The sequence below is a fragment of the Synchiropus splendidus genome, chromosome 7, assembly GCF_027744825.2.
Source record: "Synchiropus splendidus isolate RoL2022-P1 chromosome 7, RoL_Sspl_1.0, whole genome shotgun sequence".
In the NCBI taxonomy this organism is placed as follows: domain Eukaryota; kingdom Metazoa; phylum Chordata; class Actinopteri; order Syngnathiformes; family Callionymidae; genus Synchiropus; species Synchiropus splendidus.
In genome coordinates, this window is record NC_071340.1 from 24347666 (window position 1) to 24374125 (window position 26460).

Consider the following 26460-nt stretch of genomic DNA (forward strand, 5'->3'; position numbering starts at 1 on the left):
TAAATTAATTTCTAAAAACTCGATTTGAGTGGACAAGCCCACGCCAGAGATATGACGTTTGGATGACGGCAGCTTTATTTTGAAAAGCGAAAGCTGTCTTCCTGAAGAAACACATTGTGACTTTACACCAACTGATTCCAGTGAAACGTGAGACCGAGCGGTATCGATCCAGCAGCCGAGCGTTTTTGGATCGAAACGACACAGAATTGAGCAGCCGTTGGCGTGTCCCGAACCGTCGCTGTCTTGGGCCGGTGTCGAGTGTTGACGATGACGGAGCTCAGGCACCGGAGGGAGACCGAACTGCAGGAGCAGCCGTCAGAGGACAAGGTAACGTCCTGCCATGTTCGGAGGCGATGCTAACGCTGGCGACGGAACCGAGCATCCAAGCGTACAGTTAGTCAGAAGAGATGCACCGTTCACCACCTGGTTCTGTTGTGGGTTTCGCGTGGAACACGACCGACAGCTGGGAATCGAATTCACAATCGGTTATGGAAGCGATACATTCGGTGTTCACTCGCTGTTTGTGTTTAGTAAAGCTTGCTTTGACTACCCACCTCATGAAGCTTAAACGAAGATTCCACTGAACTACATTCAATTTCATTGGAGTTTGCGGTGTTGTGTCCCGAAAACATTGACACGAATGAACATGAAAACAGGACGTGGCTTTTTTTTAAAGCGTGTTTGCGTTACTCCAGTTTCCCAACATGCCAAGTACTCGTTTTCACTGATATTTATCCAGAAACGTCGAGGAATCGTTCGCGTGAAGACCGTCGCTGGCAGCGTTAGCTTAGCCGCATCAACAACATCCGCCTCCGTCTCTGCTGCTGGACCTGACGGGAGACGTCAGGTTTGCCAATATGGAGGTCGCGGAGCCAAAAATAGCGGCGAGGAAGTGCGCTTCCGCATTTCACTCGCTCTCCGTTTTATTAAAGCCAGTTAAGTCATCGTCTAGCAAATTTAGATTCCGACATGAACACTGACGTCATCCACTCGCTTTGAATGGATGAATATCAATGGAATGAATACACTCATCTAGTCAATATATTGGCTTTAATTCAGGTTTTATTCATTTGCAGAATACTTTATGGTTTACTAAATAGCCTCAAAATACTTAAAATACTTGGATGGTCAAAGTGGAATCATCAGTAGGTGTGAAAAAGATGAGGAAACAAAGGTGCTTGTTTGTTTACTCCATAAAAGCACAATAAAAACATTGTGAATATAATTTTTATCATGAAACTAGAGAGCATCATGACACAGATGGTTGTGATGCTCTGAGTGAACTTTGTTTTGATTAGATTGATACTGAAAGTTAATTTCCAATATTAATTTGACATGACTTTATGAATGTGAGACTGGGATTCATGTCTAATATAAACCCAGATACTCCATTACAGTTGGCATCATTACGTCTTCACTTGTTGTAGATTCCTAATCATATCAGAGGTTTGTGTGGTCTTTAATGATGCGGTCAATGATCCAGGTTGTTTCCCCTGGCTGCTCTCAGTCAGACACATGGGCCACTCAGAGTTCACTTTGTGGTTACCTGTGGCCCTTGAGCCACCATTTGAATAGAACGTTAACCATCATTTCCATTAGGGCTCGTGGAAATGAGAAACCGTTGATGTCCCAAGTGAGTTCATGTCATCAGAATGGCTTGTCGTCAGAATGGCAAAGGTTTTGTTGTTTGATAAAACGTATTAATCTAGAGCTGGAAAATGTCACGTCATCGCTGGCTGTTGTGTGTGTGTGTGTGTAGCTGCTAAGCTCCTCAGGAACCTCTGTGGTTGCATCTGAAGTCTCACTTCCTGTAGTTGATGAAGAGCTTTGCATTTGAGTCGTACGTTTCAAAAACAGCTGCCTGGAGCCCACCAGCAGGGCAGAACTGGGGGTGGGAGGGGTCATGTGACACAAAGATCTATTTTTAACTCGAGCATCCTGAATGACGGATATTGTCTCCATAGGAACCAGACGTGAAGTAACGGTCCGCTCTGACTTTAGGTTCATTCTTTCAGCTGCCTTTCTAACAAGATTCACTTTGATCTCATTTTCCTTATGGGGTTTAGGCCTCCTCTTAACCTTTTACCATTCCGGAGAAGCACTTTATTTAAAAGGATTATGATTTAGATAATGTTTGACGGCAATAACAAGTCACACAGCTGACTGAGGGTTTGCAAAATATGACGTGAGCAACATACTTCAACAGCTTCTAGAAACAACTGACAGCAGACGACATGAGCAGGAAGTACAAACATAACACAGTATTAACATCCTTCAACCACAACACTGCATCAGCAAGGACAGATCACAGGGGCAAACAAAGCAAGGGAGTAGCATACAGAGACAGAAACAACATTCAGATTTGACTGTAGGACAAGGCTCCGAAAACGATGCGTTTTCTGAGCTGATGTTTGGCTCAGCAGCGCAGACAACAGGTCACAAAACAAATGCAAGGCATCGGCTCTGGAGCCTGGACTGTGTGTTTGTTTGAGTCCAACTTTATCTAGAGTGTACTGGTGCTCAGACACCAACACTGCCACCGACCTGTTGAGTCAGAGTAGAGCTGAGGGGTCCAGGGGTCGGCCCAGTCCCTGATGATAGAAGTCTAGTCCCCAGTTGCTCCCTGAGAGTATTGTATTATAGCTTTGAACACTCATGAAGGGCGGGATGTGCGGCCATGTTCTCTGAACAGAGCCTGTGAGCATCACACAGGAGTCAGGAGGCCATCTGCTGCTTGGCTCAGACAGTATCTAACCTAATTTGGTCACCAGCAGCCAAGAAGTCAGTGGGCGAACATGCCTCTGTGCTGGGATGAATCGAGTGCGTCCCAGAAAATGGGCCCAAGAGAACAGATGCTCGGGAGAGATCAACAGTGTAGTGAAGAATCACTCTCACTGTTTATCCTCCCACTCTCTCTGTCCACTGGCAGCATGTTGCGCTTTGTTTACACGTCCATTCGTCCATTCTTCATGGGCCAGTGGTTGTAATGATTAAAATAGTATGACTATTGTGTCTGTGGTTTTTTTTCTGACTGACTAATGTTTGAAGGATTGAACTCAGTCCCTTACACTCAACTGCACAAGTTCTTGCTGTTGTTTATTTAATATAATGACTGCCACCAGCTTTCGCCCCAGCAGAGTGGTAATGTCCAGCTGGGAACTGTTCTGAATCACTGCTCAGTGGGTATTTCAACGTAGATGTATCTGCTACTTTAGTGTCTACTTTAGGGCCTAACTCTACATGCAATCCCATCCTGTGGTCGCAATTGTTTTTCACATGTCTGTCATTCTTTCTGTCTTTCTTCAGGGCTCTGACAGCGAACTAAAGGCGGAGAAAGAAGGTGCAGCTGATGGTGAAGCCAAGGCAGACACCGGGGTTCCAGAGGTGCCGGTCCCTCCTGACGACACGCCAGAGGTTCTGAACAAAGCTCTGTCGGGACTCTCCTCGAGGTGCAGCTCAATTCTTTAATGGACCATTTCACTCACAAAGAGAGGCAGTTCTTGAGGAACAGAGGAGCATTTACGTCCCATTTGTTACCTCTTGCTCCTGTAACAACCCTCTCTGCTGATAGTGTATTAACTGCTCTGTGTGTTTGTGTCTGGGCAAAAAAAGATAGAGAATAGATAGATGAGTTTAGCAGTTAAACATATGTTTATAATAAAATAATAAAGACAGTTTCCTTCAGATGGAAGAACTGGTGGGTGCGCGGGATCCTCACTCTGGCCATGATCTCCTTCTTCTTCATCATCATCTACATGGGCCCCATGGTGCTCATGATGATTGTAAGTCGAACCTCAAACTGAAGCCTAGAAACTTTCCTCCACTCTTTCAAAGGTCACTCCTCTGTTTGTTCCCATCCTGGTGGGACAGTGTTTGAATGCACACAGCAGAGAGTGGATTTGTGTAAACCTGTGTCCCTCCCTCCACAGGTCCTGTGCGTTCAGATAAAATGCTTCCATGAAATCATCACCATCGGCTACAGCGTGTACCATTCGTACCACCTGCCGTGGTTCAGGACGTTGAGCTGGTGAGTTTGCTCACATCCCTCTCTTCTTGTCCTCCATATTTAGTTCTATAAACACTTTCTTACTTTCAGTTCCAGGTGCCCTGAGGTTTGTTTTTTTTCCTCAACTACAATCAGACTTAGATAGTAAATTAAAACCACTAAATGGTTGGTGATTGTTGTAGAACTGCATCAGCGTCTAGTCGAGTGCTTTAGAACTCGCCACACTCATTATGCCGGGAGCGAACAAAGAGCTAAGAAGCGCAGCATGGGCTCAAAACGGATGCCATTCGTTCTCAGCTCCGGTTCTCTGTCGGCAGACTGAGTGTGCGTTGTTAGCCGTCACGTACAGAACCGTCTGCTCCTCTTCCTGAACCCCTGCAGGTACTTTCTCCTGTGTGTCAACTACTTCTTCTACGGCGAGACGGTGACGGATTACTTCTTCACTCTGGTGCAGAGGGAGGAGCCACTCCGGATCCTCAGCAAATACCACCGCTTCATCTCGTTCGCCCTCTACCTCACAGGTAAACTCCGGCCCAATTCATGGTTGAGCTCAGTCCAAAAGGTGTCACTAAATCATTTGAAGTTGAACATCAAATGTGTCAATCGGAAGTGACATTTTTCTCCAGTTTTTGTTTAGAAAAGTCCTGTAAAAATACAAGAGAAGTTCAAATACCTTGATGCAGGTTGAGTAAAGACACTGTGTCTGTAGTTTGAGTTAAAGTTACTTCTTGTCGAATGTTTGTGGTGTTGTGTGTTCAGGAAGGAAGCTGTTGTCACTGCTTTCACGTCATCTGACTTGAGGTGGAAGCTGTACGCAGAGTGACAACACGACTGATTTCATTCTCATTCTCTGAGACGCCATGTTAATCCATCAATGAAAAAAACTGGGTGTTAGTGTTAAACACCAGATTTGTGTCGGGTGAGTCGGCACCTCGTCTCCCAGCTCCGCTCTCTGAACTCCATCGCCAGGATTTTTCCCTGAAGTGGGTCAGGATATGAATAGTCTTGTATTAACCCCCAACAGCCTGGAGTCTTTGCTGAAGCAAATATGTCACGCGTCCTCCTTGTTTCAGGCTTCTGCATGTTCGTGCTGAGTCTGGTGAAGAAGCACTACCGCCTCCAGTTCTACATGGTGAGTTCTCTGGCGTGGCCCGCTCGGTTCCGCCTCAGGGGCTGTTGACTTATTAATGAGGTCTGATACAACTCCGCCGTCACGTTAATGGGTCAGCGATTGATCGAGAAACAGTGCAACACAAGACAGCTGCGCCTCACCTGCTTCAGCTTCCTCTGCTTGTTTGTTAGTCAACAGAAGAACTAAGTATGAGATGACCAGCTGTAGTTAAAACGTGACGTTTCTAAAGCACCTTTGATTGAATCACTATTAAACCAATGAATGTGGATTTACCTGTGTGTGGAAGGTTTTCTGTTCCTTTCCTGAGCCTCGTCTTCGCTAACTCTGTGACACCAGTGCCACCTGCTGTCTGACTGAGCTCATGGCATTCTGAGTATTAAAAACACAAATATGCAGACAAAATATTCTCTCGCTGAAACGATGGGAAACGTTCTTTGAATGAGAGCTTTTGATCCTAATCTCAGAAATTCAGCATGTTTCTCATAAACACCATTAAACTCAGTATACTAAACTCCAATTTCTTCTCAATCCTTGCATGAGTTGCCAAAGAGGTGATCCAGCCCCCTGTGGCCTTTGTCTCAGTCCAACTTGTCTGGTTGATGTGAAGTGAAATGATTGTGTTTGTGGCCTGTTGACGTGTGCAAATACTAAAAATGTTGATGCCTCTGTGTAAACAAACTTTGCATCTCTATCTATGTGCTAGTTCGGATGGACCCATGTGACCCTGCTGATAGTGGTGACCCAGTCTCACCTCATCATTCACAACCTGTTCGAGGGGATGATCTGGTGAGTAAACATTCATTCCTCACTGAGGTGTTAAGTCCAGCGTGTGAGGTCAACATTTCCTCTCCCGACAGGTTCATCGTGCCAATTTCCTGCGTGATCTGCAATGACATCATGGCCTACATGTTTGGCTTCTTTTTTGGCCGCACTCCTCTGATAAAGGTCATTTATCTGAACTGGGAAATGTGGCTCCATTTATCCGATGAAGTTGATCTGATCTCCGTTTCTGTCTGCAGCTGTCACCTAAGAAGACCTGGGAGGGCTTCATCGGGGGGTTCTTCTCCACTGTTGTGTTTGGAATCATGGTGAGTTCTCAAGATGACAAACCGATCTGGTGCTTCAGCACGATGCCACACGTGACGGTGTGTCCTTGCTTCAGCTCTCCTATGTGATGGCCGGCTACCGCTACTTCGTTTGTCCTGTGGAGTTCAACAACGACTCCAACAGCTTCCAGGTGGACTGTGAGCCTTCAGATCTGTTCCAGCTCCAGGACTACGCCCTGCCCACTGTGCTGGAGTCCCTCACTGGATGGGTGAGGAATCCTGAACCTTCACTTTGCTCTGAATTTTAACATGATACAGATGAATTGATACAAGCAACTGGAGTGAGTTTTCTCCCACTGGTGTCAGGCGTCTCCCTTAGAGATAGGGTGAGAAGTTCAGTCACTCAGGAGAGACTCGGTGTAGAGACGCTGCTTCTTCAGGGTGGTTCAGGCATCTCAAGAGGACGCCCCCTGGAGGCCTCCCTTTGGAGGTGTTTCAGGCACGGCCAGCTGGGAAGATGAGTGGATGGATGATGGATGATGATAGACTTTTTCATCTTATGTTTGTGTTTTAAATTTCCTGCATCGAAGCATTTACTATAGCTGTGATGGTGATGTTCCTTGGACATCACTAGTGAACCACAGCAGGTCCATATACTGTATTATCTCTGTACATCTTTTGATTGCTGTAAACAAACATGGTGATCATACTGTGCTCGGGAAAGAAGCACGTGCTCAGTGTCGCCTCTCGTCCCCGCAGACCACGGTACGTCTCTACCCCTTCCAGATCCACAGCATCGCTCTCTCCGCCTTCGCCTCCATCATGGGGCCGTTCGGAGGCTTCTTTGCCAGCGGCTTCAAGAGAGCCTTCAAGATCAAGGTGGGTTCATAAGAACTGTTGTGGACACTGAAAACCTCGAGTCCTAAAGTGTGTAATCGGTGGCCAGTGGGAGGCATCTGGAGTAATGAACCTCTGTGTGTGTGTCTGCTCTGACCAGGACTTCGCCAACACAATCCCCGGTCACGGTGGCATCATGGATCGCTTCGACTGCCAGTACCTCATGGCCACGTTTGTCAACGTTTACATTGCCAGTTTCATCAGGTGAACTTTTATTACGAAATACACACTGTATGTACTTGCAGAGGATTTTAAAACGCATCACCACGGATGGTCTCTGTTCTACACCATCCTTGATTCTTTGTTAGCTGTTTTTGAACCCATGCTAGTTTTAGCAAAAGGTAGAATGTTGACATCTCCTTCATGGTCATGTGGCCGTAGAAACCATGTGCCAAACCACCGTAACTCCTCAAAGGTTTGGTAGAGAAGAGGGCTTTGCATGTGTTGTCAAAACTGTGCTGAGTAAGAGAGAGACCACTAGGCTGCTCAGTCCTCCCCACACACACACACTTGCTAAAGAGAACTGGAGATTGCGCTCGTAGATTGGCAGGAAAACAAAATAATAAAAGTCAAGGCGTGAGGTCTTGTTGCTGTAGATATATGTAGAATATTTCCAGGCTTTGATTTACCTGTTCAGTTTGCTTGTCAACATCAGTTCTCATCATGTTATAGTTTTTTTTGTTTGTTTTTTCCCATTGAAACTGTTAACAGTCAAAACTTACAGTAATGTAACTTGTATTTAACAGAAGCACTTTTTGAACAAGTCCATAGACAAAAATCAAAATAATTCCAGGCGACTTTCCCAACGGTTGGAAGCAGCTCGTGGAATACTGCTGCAAATGTCACATTCCTAAGGGCAGAACTCATGACTGTTGAACATATAACTGAACGTCATTATACTATACATCAGGAGGATTCAAATTCACTGTAATAGTCTGCTGATTCACCTGCCTGGTCTTTTTTAAAAGTGAGACCGTGCCAGGTGAAATACTGACCTTCAGCTCTTTGCAAAACAGATCCACCACAAGCCTCTTCGTCTGCATGGCGCCTCTTTCCCGGGTGTTTGCTCACACAAACAACACAAAGAAACTCTGTTCTGTTTCAGGGGCCCAAACCCCAGCAAGGTGATCCAGCAGCTGCTGGCGCTGCGTCCAGACCAGCAGCTCCACATCTTCAACTCCCTGAAGGCTCACCTGACAGAGAAGGGGCTGCTGCCGGCGTTGGAGGAGGTCGCCGCCTAGAGGAGACCCCCCTCGACCTCACCAGCCCCCCGGGGGTCCAGCACGAGCAGGGACGCGCACGGAAGCTTCGGGTGACTCCGGGCTTTTCTGTGAGCACGATCACACAAAGAAAACTAATGTTAAAAACCGGGTCATTCCATCTCATTTCAGTTGTGCGCCATCCAGTGTTTAGATTGTGTTACTGCAGACTAAGTGGTGATCGCATTTCCATAGTCGCCATTTTGGAACGCCGTCGGCTGCACCAACACAGATGCTCCTCTATATACTATTGTTATGATTTTATGTGAATATTTTACTGTATATTTCCTTTCATGCACTGCTCAGATCCACCCCTCACTGGTCGTCACTCTTTTGCACCCATTTACTTTTTATTTCTATGTTGTGGTTGTTTGTATTTATACTGGGAGGCGTTTTATATTTGCTATTATATCTTAATGTTTTCTCTTTTACTCGTGAAGAATTCACTGTTGCCATCTTAGTTGTGTTTTCTGTGGTCACTCGTGCTCATCATCACAGCTCAAGTGCTTCTAAACGCCTCAGTCGCGAGGAGGAGGCAAGTCACAGTTCAGGAGAGGATGGATGTTTGAGGATGCTTCAACACTGCCCTTTTGCTTCTGGAGCAGGATGTCCAGAGCAGAAGTAAACTTTTACCAAGTCTAATCATGTGGAGGGAAGAGTCGTAGCTTTTGTTCAGTCGCGCTCCACCGGTCGCTTTGATAAAACTGCCTCTCTTTGATAAAAAGCAAAAGTCCTTCACTGAAATACACTTCAATTGAGGCTTCTCCAAGTGCCAAGTGAGACAGAAGCTGAACAAAGTTGGATCGTTTTAGCTTTTTTCCCTCTTTACATAAGGGACTGAGGCGCCACACAAGTCAAAAGCAGACAATCCTTATCACGAGTCTGAAGCCGTTTACATGACAGTGAAAAGACAAACACTTGCTCTCCTTAAAACATGTACGTGGACAGTTTGGACAGCCGCTGTTTTTAGTATCGTTTTCCTTTATTGTTCATGGCGGAATCGACAGCAATATACACACCGTCGTGTGGCTTTAATCGTGGACTCATCGACACCATTCCACCACACACGCTCATTGGACTCGTCTTTCAGTCGGAGTCCTCAGTGTCTTCATCCTCAAAAGTATTTATTTAATGTAATTACCTGACTATAATGTACATTCAAGCAGATGTTTAGACGTATTTTTGTTTAGAGGATTATTTAACGTCACTGTAAAGGAAAGAGTAAATAAGCAGAAACTAATACTTTTGTTTTCTCCTCAGTGGATATTGTCTTTGTTTGAATGGAGATGATTCAGTTTCATAAAGTGGTGATATAGCTGTGTACTGCCACTAGAGGGGGCCAGAGTGAAGCATTTCGGTACTTCTGGTTGTTGCTCGCCACGGCTGAACGTCAGCACTGCGTGGAACGAGTTGGTGATGAGGAAGGTTTATTGTTGTTTTTGGGAAGGTTTGGCTCCTGATCTCCCCCCTCCCCTCACACCCCTGCCATATACAGTACACTGAACAGTGGCTGTCATCGAGAGGACCTACAGAGGAATGTAATGGAAGATGAGTGTTACAAATGGTCTTTTGTGGCTTTAGATTCTTTGCAGCTCAAGTTTGTGTCGACTTGTCTCTTTGACTCTGACAATAAAAGAATGAAAAAGAAACGCGTGAGATGTTTGTGACACGACTTGTTTGTTGAGATTTAAAAGACATGTCAAAATAAAACATGTCATTATGGTGGAAGATATAATTTATTTTTGTCTGCTTTTGGTTTGATATTGTTTTGTGTTTTGACTGCAATGTGAAGTTAGCATTTTGCATATACGGGCCAAAGGTCGCGCTTGAGACGGAGTCCACCTGCGGAAGTTTCACTTCTCAACTGTTGGGCCGTGGATGAAGAAGACACCACGTGAACTCAGTGCTGATGTGGCTGAAGTGGGAGAGATGCTCTGCTCACATCACAGTATTGACAGTGAGCTTCAGTCAGTGCAACAGGCAGCTCACGCCGCTGTGACATGGAAGTGACGGTAGCACGAGGCCTGACACGAAGGTCTATCAACATATTCAGGAAGTAGGAAGTGTGATCTGCCACATCGCCCTGTGAGTGCATGTAGCGTCTGCTGGTGCGTGTGTGTGTGTGTGTGTGTGCGCGCCGCTGAGGCGTCTGCGTCATATCAGCCACTGACCCATGCGATGAGGGGGCGACCATGTCTTTGAAACTACCTCGCAATTGGGACTTCAGCACCTTCAAGGCAGAGACCGCTCGGATAGGTGAGCTGCTGACCCCCGTGCCTTCGCTGACCTTTGAGCCGAGAGGAAACTTTGACTCAGACACCTCATGTTTTTGGACAAAAAGTGACGGGGTATTCAACAAATTATGCTTTAAGTGAGTCGTCTGCTCCGATAATCTGTTGCTGTTTGATATAGAGTTGAGGCGTGATGAGGATGAGGATGATGATGATGGTCAGGTTTCTTCACGACCAGGCTGCTGATGGTCAGCGTGTTGAAAACTTGGTCTTCTAAACAAACGCGTTCTTCTGAACAGTGCAGCAGCAGCGGCGACTGGCTTCCTGTCAGAAGGAACAAAAGTTGCACCATAGTTAGAATTGTTATTTACTCTGGCGGCACAGGAAGTGAGGATCGAATGTTTAATGTCTTATGATATGTTTTATATTTTGTGTGTTTTGTGACTCATTCTGATGGTGTCACACTTCCCAAAAATCCCACATGTCCCCGACGTGTGTGAGTCATCACTTCTTTGGTACTGGAGTTCTGGAGTTTCATGGTGACAGAACACCAGAAAAAGGCTGCCATTTTGGCATGACATTGGCCTCAGAAACATCACACATTCACACACTCTCTCAGACACACACACACAGCACTACACGTCTGAGCCAGGACACACACCCATGGCACCAGGTCCAGACCCACTGTGAGCATCACAGGGCTGTCAGTAGATTAAAATTTCAATCTCAATGAATCGCACTAAAGATGAGTTAACTCGCGATTAATCGCATATTAATCGCACATTTTGTATCTGTTCTAAATGTAACATCAATGTGTTATCAACTCCAGAGTGGCCAACAATGTGTTCCTCATGCAAACAAGTGTTTACTCCAACAAGCCAACACAACAGACACTGTCTAGAACATTCTATACAATCACCCCAGAGGCTCTGCGAATACATGGTAAAAGCATAACAAATTATTGGCCACGCTGGGGTTGACATCTTCCTTCACATTACATTTAGAACAGATGTAAAATGTATGTGAAGTTTGGAATTAATCCTGAGTTGCAATTAATTGAGATTAAACTTTTAACCTACTGACTGCGCTAAAAAGAGCAGAAACATCTACACAAAGTGATGGAGAATAGGCCAAACAGGGAAGCTTTTTAAGATCCAGAGTGTCTTCCACAGACACGGGCCGTGATAGCTAACACCAGCTTCTCCAACAAGCCAGCTGTTGTTTAAAAACTGGTGAAAGACCAGATTCGTGAGACTATTAGTAAGATGACTAAGAGCTTTATAAAGTAATATAAGGATATAATATAATAATAAAAGATAATAAAATCCTTTACAGGGTGAAGAATTGGTCACAATGGGCTCCAACTTAGCACTTTGGATCGCTCTTAGTGATTAAAACTGCTGACTCATGCTACCGCCTGTTTATTTGTTATTTTCATTTTGAATGAATGCAGATTGACAGTCGGACCGCAAATGTTTTTGAGCTTTGAAATGGCTCTGGTTTGAGGTTTGTGCAGGTCAAACCACCGACTCTTGTGTCCAATAGAAAACAGCAACACACTTCAGGTCAACAAGACTAGGAACTGTAGCTGCAAGGTGAGAGGCCCTCAGGTCGCTCCGTGGCTCCTCACTTGTTCATGGTCAAGGATTGAAGGTGACACTGGAGCAGCTCCCTCTGGTGTGTGGTCCCCTCCAAGCTCCTCTGCACCACACACTTATCTAAATGAAACCCAGAGGCTGCAGTGGATCCTCTAGGTGGAGACCAGTTCTAACGTGGCAGCTTCCTGTTTACGCAGAACTTTGTTCTTCTGCCGCCTTATCGTGGAGACACGCACAATTTCACAACAAGCGAGTGAGCTCTGTTCCTGCTGTCCGGCCGCCCCGGACCACGTAGACCGCCACAGAAGGAAGAACCTTCTCGGGACAGTTTCCATTCGAGCGCAGATGAGCCGCAAGTGTGCCGGCTGTCACAACCTGGAGAGGATGTTTGAAAACAGGAAGTTCGCTCACGATGCGCCGCTCACTTCTTCTTCTCTGAACCCATGTCTGATGTGACAGTCCGATCCAGGAGTGTGCTGTCAGGGGAGGGAGGCTCCTGCAGGTCCATGGAGCGGCCGCTGAAGGCCGGCTGGCTGAAGAAGCAGCAGAGGTCCCTGGTCAAGAACTGGCAGCAGCGCTACTTCGTCCTGAGAGGCAGCACGCTGACCTACCACAAGGACGACAAGGAGACCACCATACAGGTCCTCACTCCAACTCTCTCAGAAATGTTTAGGTCCTCATTGCACTTCCTGTTGTGGCCAGGAAGTGAGAACTCTGACTCTGATTCAGTCATTCTGGCTACAAGATAAGAGCTACTGTGAGGCAGGGGTCGACCTCTGGACCACCACACTTTACTGACACTTACAGCCACAATGTTTGTTCAGGTCCTACTGCCTGGCAGTACTGGAGACACATCTTACTGTAGCTTGTCCACCTCCGCAGGGCTTCATCCAGCTCCAGTTCAGCAAGGTCAATGAGCTTCCTCCCAACTCGGACGACCCTGGAAAGTACCTGTTCGAGATCGTACCGCGTGAGTGGTTCACTCTTCCGGAGGTTGACTCCATCGCGCTCTGACCCCTCCACTCTGCTGCAGGTGCCAATGGCGAGCGCGAGCGCTGCCCGTACGTCTTCATGGCCAACTCCCAGAGCGACATGGAGGAGTGGGTGCGCTCTCTGCGCAGGGTCATCGGGGCGCCCAGCAGCGGAGGTGCAGTACAGCCACGTGTCCGAGCATGAAACATGCTGCCGTGCTCAGTTCACAGCGTCTCCCCTCGTGTCTCACTCGGGCGCTGCCTCCGATTAAGATGAAAGTTATATTACGTGTTTTTCTGCGGAACATAATCTTACAGAGAAACGGTCTGGCTCTCACCGTCACCGCATGATCCCTGGAGGACATTTCCTCTTCACACAGTCAGAGCAAGAGCACACCAATAACACTCACAGCTGCTGCTCTGTCACGGTCCAAAACCACAGCTTTACCAAACATTTTTTGGTCAGTGAACTGCCTTTGCTAACAGACGTAATGCCAGGATTCAAGTGACCTTCTGCTGTGGCAAAGACTGAGTTGTGCTCCTAAAACTGCGGAGCCCTGGAAATGACATGCATGTGTTTATTTTTTTATCTTGAGATAACCGATTTTTTATCTCAAGCTACAATCGTAAATGTCAGCGCAGGTGTAACTGACTCTCTGGCAAAGCATTTCATATACATCCTCCGGTAACCACTGGTCTCCCATGGCTTCGTAACTGTTCGTCAACATTGTCATTCACTGTCTGCAAGTCAGAATATTGCCGACAGCAAAGTCTGTGCGCTTTTAACACTCTGATAAAGTGCCTTCTACTCAAAATAATACCACATGTGGCTGAGCTATACGTATTGGAATTTACATGCATGTCACTTCCTGAGCTCCAGACAAACTATTCCATGTAGCGCTAAAGACGCTGTGCTCTGAATTAGCGATGAGCAGGTGAGGCTTCATGAAACAGTGTCCTCATTTTTAGATGGTAGTCTCAAATCTTTGGCTACCGACAACCGTTCCAATGGAAGCCACACATCATTTTAAATCAAGAGTGCCACCTTTGGAGCTCTGACAACAAGGACACTGTTTCATGAAGCCTCACCAGCCCATCACTTCTCTAAAATAGTGCGAAGAGTTCTGTGTCCTCTGGTTTATAAAAGAAAACCCAAACAATTCTCCTCAGTTTTCGGGAAGAGCCTGGAGGACACGGTGACCTACGAGCAGCGCTCCGGTCCTCACATGGTGCCCCTGCTGGTGCAGAAGTGTGTGGAGTTCATCAGGGAACACGGCCTGGACGAGGAGGGTATCTTCCGCCTCCCTGGTCAAGAGAACGCTGTCAAACACTTCCGGGATGCTTTTGACGCCGGAGAGAGGCCCTCCTTCCCCAGGTGAGTCTCTGCCTCCACTGCTGACCCATTGCTCCGAACAGGATTATCGAAGGGTTGTAGATAAAAAAAAAAGAAATCGTATGAGCTGTAGCAGCTTATCTGGAGTACGTGGATGAGACAGGAGGAGTCACTATGTGTCTATGTGAAGTCTGGGGAGGGTGAAAAACAATTAGAATAAACAGTTTTTTTTTCATCTGATTTTGGACCAGCAAGGACTGTAACAGCACATTTTGGTAGTGGCACATTCAGGTCCAAGCAGAAATACTTGGTAGAGGCACGAAAAACGTCATCCTGTTCGAGCTAAAAGGATGATTTCTCTGAAAACCACAGGCAGAACCACATCCTGTCTGAGACGAAAGAAGCACAGTAAGACGTTTCTTCAACATGCAAGTCAAATCTTTTCCATTGTTTGGCTGCCAGACCATCCGACATTTCCACTGAGACTCAGTGAGCTGTGCGAACACAGTGAATGATGCTGGTACACCTTCATGGCGACACTTTCTTCTTCATGTTTATGGGCAAAATTCACTCCGTGTGAGAGAATAATCTGCATTAAGACAAAAGTGGTTTCACTAAAAATGAGTATGCTTAATATACTAACACAAAGTTTAACTGTTTAAATTGAGGAAAAAGTCGGATTATTAAAGAAAATAATTCAGGAGAAATTTCATGAATTTTACGGGTTTTTTTTTTCTATTTAGAGAAGTTGTGTAACTCAACAGCAGCAAGACAATTTCAGACCACACATGCGCACTAACTTTTGACGCTGTTATTGTTGCAGTGACACCGATGTCCACACGGTGGCGTCCCTACTCAAACTCTACCTGCGCGAGCTGCCCGAGCCTGTGGTGCCCTGGACGCAGTACCAGGACTTCCTGGACTGCACCAACAAGCTGGACCTCAGGGAAGATGAGGTGCGTTTATGAAGTGTTGTGTTATGTGTTATGATGTGTTGACTCCGGTGTCTGAGCTCTGCGTCTGGTTTGACCTCAGGGTCGAAGGAACCTGGAGAAGCAGATCTCCCTCCTGCCCCGGGTCAACTACAACCTCCTCAGTTACGTGTGCCGGTGAGCAGACTCCCTGATGGACCACACCACAGCTGGAGAACACTGCATGACGCTGCTTGTGTCCCGCAGGTTCTTGTTCGAGGTCCAGCTCCACTCTGCCGTCAACAAGATGAACGTGGAGAACCTGGCCACGGTGATGGGCATCAACCTGCTCAAGCCCCAGATAGAAGACCCCTTCTCAGTGATGAAGGGTGAGGACTTGTCAGGAGGCATCACCACACCGTGGCACACTGAAGTTGCTTTGCAGGGCCGAGGCTCATGTTCCTCTTTTACTCTTCAAACACTGAAAAACAAATGCATCAGACAAGTGTTAAAACCACACAGACTCTATCATGACGGGACATGTTAGAGAAGGGAGGAGGAAGAGGAAGAACCAAGGTGAAAACAAGAGCCGTCTTCTCTGCTCGAGCTTCTCAGATGCTCACTCTACAGGGGGAAAGTCACCATGACTCATGCACTGCTCCGCAACACTTAGCATAACTGCGATATAAGGTCATGTTCATGGCTTTAGGATGATACTGTCATGTTCACTGCACCATTATGCAACTCATCTGAGGGATGTACGACACATTCCTGTGACACAAAATGTGTTGAGCCGCGCCGTCGGAGGCAAAACAAAGTGACTCACTGCTCATGCCTCTGTCGTCTGCAGCGACTCCTCAGATCCAGAGTCTGATGACGGTGATGATCAGGCAGCATGAGACTCTGTTCCCTCTCTCCAAAGACCAGGCCCCCTCCCCGCAGCCCAACGCCACCGAGAGCCAGAAGAACACGCCCCGCAGCTTCGTGGGCTGGGGGTCCACAGAGGTACCAAACACCAGATCAGCACATGTAATAAGGAAACGACACTGAAGCCACTGTTCTGCAGAAGAACTGAGGGAAGTTCGCCTGTATAACCTTTAAATGTCAAGCAACACTTGCAACATCGCGCAGATCATGACATGTGAGCACATTCCTCACAACTGCAGCGACTGCGAGGGATTATCATTTGGATTTGCATCTTTAAATGAAGCCAGTGTTTCGGTATGAAGCGTTTGGTGTGGACAGTAAACTATACAATGAAAAGGGGAGGGGAGTTGGGGTGCGGCCGAGACTCATCCCCAAAACATGAACTCAGCATCAGCTGCACTAGTTTAGCACAGAGCAGTTCAAGTCTTAGCGTGTTTAGTGAAAAACTCTTTATTTCTATGGAGCCCTTCAGAGCTGCCTCACGTTGGTGAATGCCATCTCCATGACGACTCAACCAAGTGCCGTTTCATTTCCTGATGGTGAGAAGAATCAGAATTGCAAACTGAATTTTTTTATATTTTTCTGTTACCAGAGCTTCCACTGTTGTAGTGCATTGTGGGATTGATGTGGTGAGAGTTTTACTGGAAGGTAGCGACAGGCGGATGAAGCCACTAGATGGCGCTCTAGATGGCAAAATTGAGGCTAAAATTGTAGCTGGCTCATAGAAGACTCCAAACACTACAAGGTTAAGTTTAACAACATTTAATACACAACAAACAGGAAAATATTATTTTCCTGTTTGGAGGAAAAACCTGAAAGCGAAAAGAAGTGAATTACAATCAAGCCTAAATAACGGGGGCAACCAAAAAACGCACTAGGATAAACTCACGAGCCCAAACAATGAAAAACGCTTGGTGGTGGAAGACTCAAACACACACGCGAGGAGGAAAAAGCCAACAAGAGAACACAAGATGTGAGTCCAAAAACTCTCATACAAAGCACAAACGCTGATAGGAAAGGACAGAAAATAAACTAGGAAGAAACCAAGGAAGCGGCAGCACGGAAATCTAGAGTTATCTTTCCTGGTGGATGCAGATCAACCATCTGGCAGCGCAGACTGGAACCAAGGCGTAGAAATCAGCTGAGCTTGAGCAGCGGAAATTGCCCAGCTGCGCTGCTGTGAAGCTGGAGGGAACAAAAGAAACGGAAACAACAGACAGAAAACAGGAAATAAGAAAATAAAATACACAATAACCAGAACACGACAGACGTGACTGTCCCGCGGACATTTGGTGATGTTGCCATCAGAATAATCCATTCATTTTGCTGCGCAGATTGTCGACACGTCTCCGACAGATTATTCCAAGGAGGACAGTAAGAGTGCAGCTCTACAGAGAGAGAACAGCAGCACATCTGATGGTCCTAAACACCAGAGCTGTTCTTCTCCTGAGGAAAACTTCCAAAGTCCCCGCAAGCGCACACAGACCCTCCCGGTCTTCAACTGCCCTCTGACAGGGATGGCAGCGAAGACCGACGCGATCAGCCGCTGGAGCCGCTTCCACGACAGCGTGGAGGAGAAAAGCGGGACGCTGTCAGAGGACATCTTTCGGATTTTGGATCTCAAGACTTCTGGCTTGTTCCTCAGTGGCCCTCAGACAAGCAGCTGTGAGGCACAAACAAAAGCCCCGGCACAAAGTGGGAGTGATAAGACAGGCCTCAATGGAGCAGAAATCATTACAACTGGCTCCCACACAAAGATCCAAGAAGGCGCCGAAACAGGGTCAAGTCCACAGGTCAAAGACGTGTCGCCACAAGAGGAACGTGAGCAAGCAGTTGGCAGGTGAGTCAAGTTGAGTACAGAGGCATGAATGTTCATGAGTCACGCCAAGTAGGTGAGTAGTGACAGTGGGCAGTCGAGACATTTCTGGGAGAATGAAGAGAAAAATGTGCTGACTCACCGCTCAGGTGCTTTGGTATTGTCTACTCATGTAATGCCAACTCAGCCGTGATGTAAGCCCAAAGAGCCGCGGGGAACTTTGAGTCGCCATTTGTCCTGTCAGTGTTGGTGCCAACAGTCCTGACAGTAGCGTGAACCTCTTTTCTCTCCTGCTACTGGGTTGTTTGAGTGAGCTCCGGAACACTGCTGCCACCTGCTGTGCCACCAAGCTTATGTGAATTATCATAACGGTTAAAAAGGTACATATTTAAATGAATGAAATAAATACAAATGAAAGTGAAACACTTCCAGCATCATCGCCTCCACACGGAAATCACACAGTTTCACCAGAAATTGTGTCATGATGCATTCACTAGCTATGACTCTTGCAACATTTCCCTTTCCAAAGTCTTCTTTTTTTTCCCGTCTGGGTCCGATAGCTGTACATTTGTGTAGTGACTCACAAGCGTCTTGTGTTTGGTTACAGTCTGGAGCAGCAGAATAAGGAATTGAGAGCGACGGTCGCGGAGCTGCGGACGGCTCTGGAGGCGGAGCGCAGCCGTGCGGCCACGCTGGAGGTTTCCCTGAGGAACGCGGAGAGTAGCAGGGATGAGGCGCTAAGACGAAACCTCCAGCTGCAGAGTGACATTCAGCAGTTCCTCAGTCAAAGGCCCCAGGCTCCCACATAACGTGCGGACGGACGGATGAAAATGTCAAATATCCAGCAGAGCCTGGGGCTCGATGAAATGGATATTTTAGTGGACTTTATTGATGGTATTTAAATAAAAAACTCTCAAAGACATGTTTTTCATTTCAGTCTACTTCTAGTGCAAATCATGATCAGTTATTACTAAGGTATTACTGTTACACAGGTGGGGGCTCTTCATTTGTGCTCATCTTTTTGGTTTGTTTTGTGTTTCTTTTAGCAATGTTTTTTTAGTATTTAACTTTGTCTGTACTGGATATTGGTCTTGTTTTTGTCGGCATTTTACTGTCCGTTAGCTAATTTAAACAACTAAATCAATGCGATTATGATGTGAGGAAAAAAGGAGGATTCCATTTTTGACGAAAATAATCCTTAGTTGCAGCACGAGACATGCTGCATCATGGTGGTAACAGTGGCTCCATTGTAAAAACACTTGTTCTCCATTCATTCAGGATTCATTGCAAGAGTAACCTGTAGCTTTTAAAGAGTCTGTTATTGATCAGTGTGTTGCTGTGTTGAGTGTAGTTGTATGTGTAACTGATGCTAACTTTTCACTCACCATGTGGACTGGGCTCAGAATGCACTGTACGAGTGAGTCACAGTCCGCAGCAACAGATAATGTGAAAGTGAAAACAGTGTGGGAATATCCTGTTGTTCAAACAGGAGGAGATAAAATATCCGACATCAAACGTCCAGCTTTGGAAGTGCGTTACAACGTGGCATGTTTTCCTGATGATCTCATGAAATAACAGTAAAGCAGCACGGTAAGTTCAGGAGTGAAACCCCGTCAGACGTTGGATTCCAGTCAGAGAGAGGCTTGTAGGAGCTGGCACCCGTCCAGTGGCAGAGAGCGCTGTCCTCGTGACACTTTCTTGAATCCCACTCAACACTTTCTAAGCACTTAAAATGATTTAATGACTCATAAGATAAGCGGCGACTGACTGTGAAATAAACATGAAATCCACAGTGCTATGAAAGTGCCCCAGTAAAAGCCTCTCCTTCGATGCTGGTGTTGTGAATGGCTTCAGATGACAGGATTATTTAGCACCAACGTCTGTGTCGGACAGTCAAAACGTAACAAGGCTGTCAAATATAACCATAAAATATTATCTGATAGAGACCATTTGTCCAAAACGAGCCAACCTGACTCCCCAAAAATCCCTCTGCGTTTCACCCCTGGAGCGGGTAATAGATACCAGATGGATGGAAGTGCGCGTGTGTGTGTGAATGTGTGCAGCGGGACGTTCCCATTATCAGGCCGCTGCACTGCCGTCAGGAAGAAGTGGTAGCCTGTTGTTGTGGCAGAAGTCTCACAGCGGCAGAGATAACAGCCCGTCTGTCAAGTGTCAGCCTGGCAGATGAGCATCAACACGGTCAGGGGGGTATCGGCGGGTCACACAAAGAAGCTGTGGAATGAGCCGCAGTTTTGCTGAGGGATAACAGGCAGGTTATCGAGCACTCCTTCAATTATTCCATCAGTGATGGCCACACTGCCTCTCTTCCCTGCTGCACCAGGGACTTGAGGAGTCAAAGCCCTACTTTCCTTCAAGTGCAGAGTGGTAACATTTCAAATGGTGCTCACCAGAGATGTGATGGTGGTGATCGCATCAAGCCTTCTGAACGATAAGAACCGACTCCTGTCGCAGAGGCAGGAATCCTACCTCAAAATGAAAAAAGAATGAAAACAGACATGAAACCATTTTCCCTCCCAAGGATCACATGTTAACTAGATTATTTACAGTCAATACTCAGTAATAATGGTGTTGTTTGGCGTGAACTTCTGTAGACTGTTCCATGGTAAAATCTAGAAAGTCTAAACAAGACACAAGACAAGACACAAAATACACGTATGAAAAAGTAGTTTAAGTGTAGATAGATAGATAGATAGATGGACGGACGGACAGACAGACAGACAGACAGACAGAAAGATAGATAGATAGATAGATAGATGGACGGACGGACGGACAGACAGACAGACAGACAGAAGATAGATAGATAGATAGATAGATAGACAGATAGATAGATAGATGGACGGACGGACGGACGGACAGACAGACAGACAGACAGACAGACAGACAGAAAGATAGATAGATAGATAGATAGATAGATAGAGAGATAGATAGAATTTTTGTCCTTCAAATTCAGTTAGTTGTTTTTAGAGAGGGTTGGCAACTTTTAATGACTTTCAGTTTTGTTTTTCTTTCCTTCAGTGTGGGATACTGGAACAAGGTTGAAGATTGACACAAAATAGTCAGTAATAAAAACTCAACGAAAGACACCATGTAAAAATAATGCATTAAGCTTGGAAAGATGATGCTTTTGTGTCCGGTCAGACCTGGCCGACAGCCAGAATAAAGAGCTTTTAAATGGTCCCAAAATGCTTCTTTATGAAGTAAATAAAAATGAGGACAAAGACAATTTCGCTATAATTTCAGTTTGTTTTGATGGGTTTTGTAAACAGTATCAGTCAGTTATTGTTTTATGAAAAACTTAGACGTAATACAAACACTATTTTTTTTTTGTTAGCAGACGCAGGGTCTGTGAAAGGAGCTGTGTTCAGAAGCAGCAGAGCAGCAAGCGAATGCAAGCAGAAGACCATTTGTTCTGCATTTTCTGGCTGAACCATAACACGGCCAGGTAACCAGAGAAGGTGCTTGGTGAGCTGCGGAGGGTGTCGAGCTAACCATGCAGGCGGAAGTGTCAAAGTGCAGAACCTGGCTGCGGATTCTAGGCTAATGTTTTGGAACAGCAGATAAGGAAAGAAAAGTCGGTGCTTGTCTAAACGACTGAGATTAAATGTCATGACCCTGAGTTCTTGTTCTAGAGAGTTCAGAACAAGTTGTTTTCGTCCAGTACCTCACAGTTGCCTGGAGCCAGGATTGCTGCAGATAAACATCCGGATTTGGATAAAAATATTTGCCGTAATATAACAAAACAGTCCTGAGAGAAGAGAGTGATGTAATGTTGAAGAAATGAAATCATAATTATCATTCTCTTTGTCAGGGCAGGATAAAGAAGGGCATATGGTTTGGATAGCTCGTGTTGCCAAAGGGGCCATGGGCTGCTTTGTATTCATCACCAACACCAGCGTGACTCAACACTAACTTCGCATTTATTTAGCGCAGGACTGAAGAGAGCCATCGGTCACATGCACGTTACATCATTGAGAGCTCCTCGCCGATAAATCCCCAGTGACTAAGGCTGCAGTTGACGTGTGACTGGCTGTTATTTCAGAGGCAAAGACTTTGCTTTTTTTGTTCGCTGCACAAGGAGCAATATCTGGAGCAATATCTGAATACAAGGCCAATCTCTGCCAGTGAAACGGTTCACAGAAAAGAACTGGTCGATGGACTTCATTTCAGTCCAAGCTACAAATACGAGAATTGCTTTGTCGGGTCAAATCATATCAACCGGCAGCGTTTTGTCAGTCCCAAACGCTGAATGGGTCTGAGAGCCGCTCACTGAAGCCCACTATTTACCAAGCAAATAAACAAATACGGAGTATCAAGTCCAGAGCACCCACCCAAACAAAGTGGCGTTTCCACTAGGAAGAGGCTACAGAACACTGTTTACAAGATCCTCATTAAGGAAGTGGTAAGATAACGCACGCTCATGTGCATCACACAAAGTGGAGGACACGTACGCACACACCAGCTTGAAGACCATAAGTAGCTAGAAATGCAGAGCCCACCATATCATAGATAAGAGACAGAGAAGCTGGGAACAGAGAGGAAAGCTCAGAGCAAGACTGGACCCGGCTGCACACCGACAAAGGCAAATCTCTGCGGCGATAAACGCGGACCTGCCACGGCGCGGCTGCAGACGTCAGGCACTGTTGATGGAATACACTCTGGAAGACTTTAGACAAGGAGCCAGGAAGGATCGGCTGCCACCGTTTTGAGTCCCTCCACTTGGAAAGACGTCTTATCAGTTGGAGCTGCAACAACAAACCGTTCACTTCGAGGTGCCAGACTGCAGATTGGCTTTCTCATGGCAGGTCCTTGGGACGATCAAGTGGAAACCATTTGCAGCCCCCGGACTCTCATCTCACTGACTTGCACCTTCTTGCTGTTCACCGCGGGCCCTCTCTGCGGGGAGAGCAGCCCTATCTCCAGCCCACACCAGAGGAACAGGCCCGCTCCCGGGCTGGGGGACGGGCGCGGCGGCGTGGTGGACCCCTCGCTTCTGGAGCAGGACAATGACGTGCAAACTGTGCCGGAGAGTTTGAAGGACCAGTTTTTGCAGACGTTTAACCTGTCTGGCGTGGGCCCCCCGCCGCTGCCTCCTGGAGGCAAACGAGAGGAGCCGCCCGAGTACATGATGGAACTGTACAACCGCTTTGCCAACGACCGGACATCCATGCCGACTGCCAACATAATTCGTAGCTTTAAAAACGAAGGTACGGTCTTCACAATTCTTCTTCATTCCAGTGCAGCAAATGTGGGCTAAACGGTGGGCTTAAGTGTTTAAAGCTGTATCTTCTCCCTGATAGAACCGTCCCCAGGTGCTCTGACCGCTGCGGGGGTGAGGCGCCACCCACTCCTCTTCAACGTATCTGTCCCACATCACGAGCACATCACTTCTGCTGAGCTGCGCCTCTACACTTTGGTGCAGACTGACCGTCACCTGTACGCCGGCGTGGACCGCAAGGTCACCGTGTTTGAGTTGAAATCCCAAGCGGGGGACAACAGCACCGCCGACAAGCCAGAAGGCAGAGAAGGTGTGGGAGCAGTAGAGCTGCTGGAGCTGTCTTCACGTCAGGTCTACGGCACCGATAACGGCTGGGAGGCGTTCGATCTGACGGCCGCGGTCCAGCGCTGGCAGAAATCCGACATCGTCACCACACACCGCCTGGAGGTCCACATCATGAGCATGGTGGACGAGGACGGCGTCAGGGACCAGGCTCGGGACCCGCTGCAGGGGGACATGAAGATCGACACCAGCACCGCCGAGAAACACAAACCGCTTTTGATCGTCTTTTCCGATGATCAAAGCAGCGACCACCGCGACGACAAGCGAGAGCTGAACGAGATGATCGACCACGAAACTCTAAACACGATTCTGCCAAATGAGCTGGATAACGGACTGAATGGACTGTGGACGGATCTTGGCAGAGACTCAGAGGGTGAGACTGCGGAACCAGATGAAGAAGACCTGCTGCAAATGCGATCGAATTTGATCTATGACTCCACGTCACGTATTCGCCGAAACGCCAAGGGAAACCACTGTAAGAAACAATCTTTGTATGTGGAGTTTAAAGACATTGGGTGGGACAGTTGGATTCTAGCGCCCACCGGTTACGACGCGTTCGAGTGCAGCGGGATATGCACCTACCCTCTCACAAAGCACGTCACCCCCACGAAACACGCCATCGTGCAGACATTGGTGAGCCTCAACAGCCCTCAGAAAGCAGCACGGGCGTGTTGTGTTCCGACCAAACTGGATCCCATTTCCCTCCTCTACCTGGACGACACAGGGGTGGTGACCTACAAGTACAAGTTTGAGGGCATGGTGGTGGCTGAGTGTGGTTGCAGATAGTGTCGGGAAGTGTCAAGTTGGAATTGGTTCGCAAAGGAGCAACAGTTCTCACGGGCAAGAATCACAGAGCTGTTGCAAGTCCACAGAGAAGACAGACTTCCAGAGAGTTCCACAGAGAACAGTCCACTGTGTCAAGTGTGGTGGGAACCTCCCTCCCTCTCCTTCCCCCTGACATCAGTCTTCCTCTCTTCTTATCTCTGGCTTCCCCACTTGATGCAAACACTAATCAGCACTTCATGTGTCCTACCGCTGTGAAATGACCTCCCACAGACATGAACTTTCCAGGCCCACCCCCCGGCTCCGGCAGGCCCCTGGTATGTCGTGTAACTACGGGTTATCTAACCCGGACCAGCTTCCCAAACCAAATGCCTCTTTTCCACTCCCTCAAACTGCTGCGATAGTGAGGTGTTGGGGTGGAAAAACATGTTTGGCAGCACTCGAACCAACCTGGCGGGGAGGGGACAGGACCGGGGACCAGCAAACCGACCCAGCATTGAGCGTGTCGAACTTTTCCGATGAGTTCCACAGCTTGTGAAGAATCCGTGGACCAAAGGGTGAGAGAGGGTACCTCGTTCTATCCCTCCTTCAGAGAAATACATCTTGTGTTGTTGTTACCTCTGCTGCTTGTGTCAAATGAAAACTATTTATTGTTTTAATTTATTAATAAAACAGATATGATTATACAGTGTATGTCTGTGTTGCATAATTCTGAGGGCTGCAAACGTTTCTCACAGAGATTAACAAACCTGTTCGTCCTGAACAAAGGCCTTGTGACTTAAGCAGCGTTGGTCAAGACGGTTCCACTTGAAATTTCAGATGTGCAGAGTGTTGTTTGCTGTGCGGGTCGACACACGCTTCAGTTGAGAAATAACTGATGATTCGAAAGTTAGATGCTTGCCATGAAGAGGTCACGTAACGGTTCCGGAACAGACAGCGGGGGTGAGCAATGGACGGCGTTGGGAAAGTGGCTTTCAATTGCAAGGCATTAAACTGCTTTCACCTTACTTTTGCAGTACTTTTGCCAAAACAAAAAAATAGCAGGCTTGTTGATACTGAATTTTTGGATGGTAAATACTTGAATACTGGATTTTGGATATAGATTTTTATTTGTATTTTTAATTTATTGTTTTTTCCTTCAATTTTATTTTTACTTTCAATTTTATTTCTATACTCAGTTGGAGGTTGCTTAAAATTGACAGCTATTTAAAATTCTAAATCTGATGCTGAAAATAATGAAAGGAATATTCATCATCATATTCAGTATCCAATGGTACAGATACACTTCCACAGAACACTGCTCTAGGATGTCGCAATCAATGCAGTATTAACACGCTGTAGGTGACACCTTTAAGTAGAGTGTAACCATTATTTTTATTACTGGTCAGAATTTCAGAGGTAGAAAGAAGCTTTTGCTCAGAGAGTGTCCAGATCTTTCCTGCTTTTCTTTGATGGAGGTGGTGAGTGTGGCCTTTTAGCACCATGCAGCTCAGCAAATGAGTATGAAAAAAAACCCAACTTTATTTAAAAGGATTTTAATGCACATTACTGAGAGTTGTACTGAGTAAAATATTACTATGTTTTTGTTGTTTTTGCCTCAGAATAATGCCTTAGACTAGGCCAACTAAAGCAAAAGGTAATGCAGTACTACTTGACCAACACAGTTTTTGAGCATTACTTTGAGTATTTTTTGAGTACTTTCATTGAGGTATATTTCTCAGAAGCGTTTCATCACATAAAGACAGTGATTCAAAATAGTGAATCATAATCATAATCCTTGTCACATGTTGGTTGCATATCAAGTGCATAAACAGTTATATATTATACACTGCTCGACTGATACTGTGCTTTTATTTTTGAAAAAGACCCTGTCTGGAGCTCAGGTCCTTCAACTCAAACTCAAAAGCTCTGGGGGCACTTTTCCTCTCCCCAGACTCAGTTTATCTCACTTTATTATTCCCTTCCCTTGAAG

General features: G+C 46.5%; 3 protein-coding genes across 3 annotated transcripts; all 3 read left to right on the forward strand.

Moving 5' to 3' along the window:
- Positions 1 to 97: 97 nt before the first annotated feature.
- Positions 98 to 9049, forward strand: cds2 (CDP-diacylglycerol synthase (phosphatidate cytidylyltransferase) 2). The gene is made up of 13 exons (XM_053870239.1): positions 98 to 327; positions 3307 to 3449; positions 3686 to 3782; positions 3930 to 4027; positions 4388 to 4527; positions 5080 to 5138; positions 5842 to 5924; positions 5996 to 6083; positions 6158 to 6226; positions 6301 to 6453; positions 6944 to 7063; positions 7182 to 7285; positions 8187 to 9049. The coding sequence occupies exons 1-13, from the start codon at positions 268 to 270 to the stop codon at positions 8320 to 8322; spliced, it is 1350 nt and encodes a 449-aa protein (XP_053726214.1). The 5' UTR covers positions 98 to 267; the 3' UTR covers positions 8323 to 9049.
- Positions 9050 to 10299: 1250 nt separating this feature from the next.
- On the forward strand, positions 10300 to 19015 carry arhgap25 (Rho GTPase activating protein 25). The gene is made up of 11 exons (XM_053870880.1): positions 10300 to 10596; positions 12629 to 12810; positions 13052 to 13139; positions 13203 to 13316; positions 14311 to 14515; positions 15297 to 15429; positions 15509 to 15582; positions 15652 to 15773; positions 16235 to 16389; positions 17646 to 18151; positions 18735 to 19015. The coding sequence occupies exons 1-11, from the start codon at positions 10533 to 10535 to the stop codon at positions 18934 to 18936; spliced, it is 1845 nt and encodes a 614-aa protein (XP_053726855.1). The 5' UTR covers positions 10300 to 10532; the 3' UTR covers positions 18937 to 19015.
- A 3661-nt stretch (positions 19016 to 22676) lies between these two features.
- bmp10 (bone morphogenetic protein 10) lies at positions 22677 to 24964 on the forward strand. The gene is made up of 2 exons (XM_053871195.1): positions 22677 to 23352; positions 23446 to 24964. The coding sequence occupies exons 1-2, from the start codon at positions 22944 to 22946 to the stop codon at positions 24489 to 24491; spliced, it is 1455 nt and encodes a 484-aa protein (XP_053727170.1). The 5' UTR covers positions 22677 to 22943; the 3' UTR covers positions 24492 to 24964.
- Positions 24965 to 26460: the final 1496 nt, after the last annotated feature.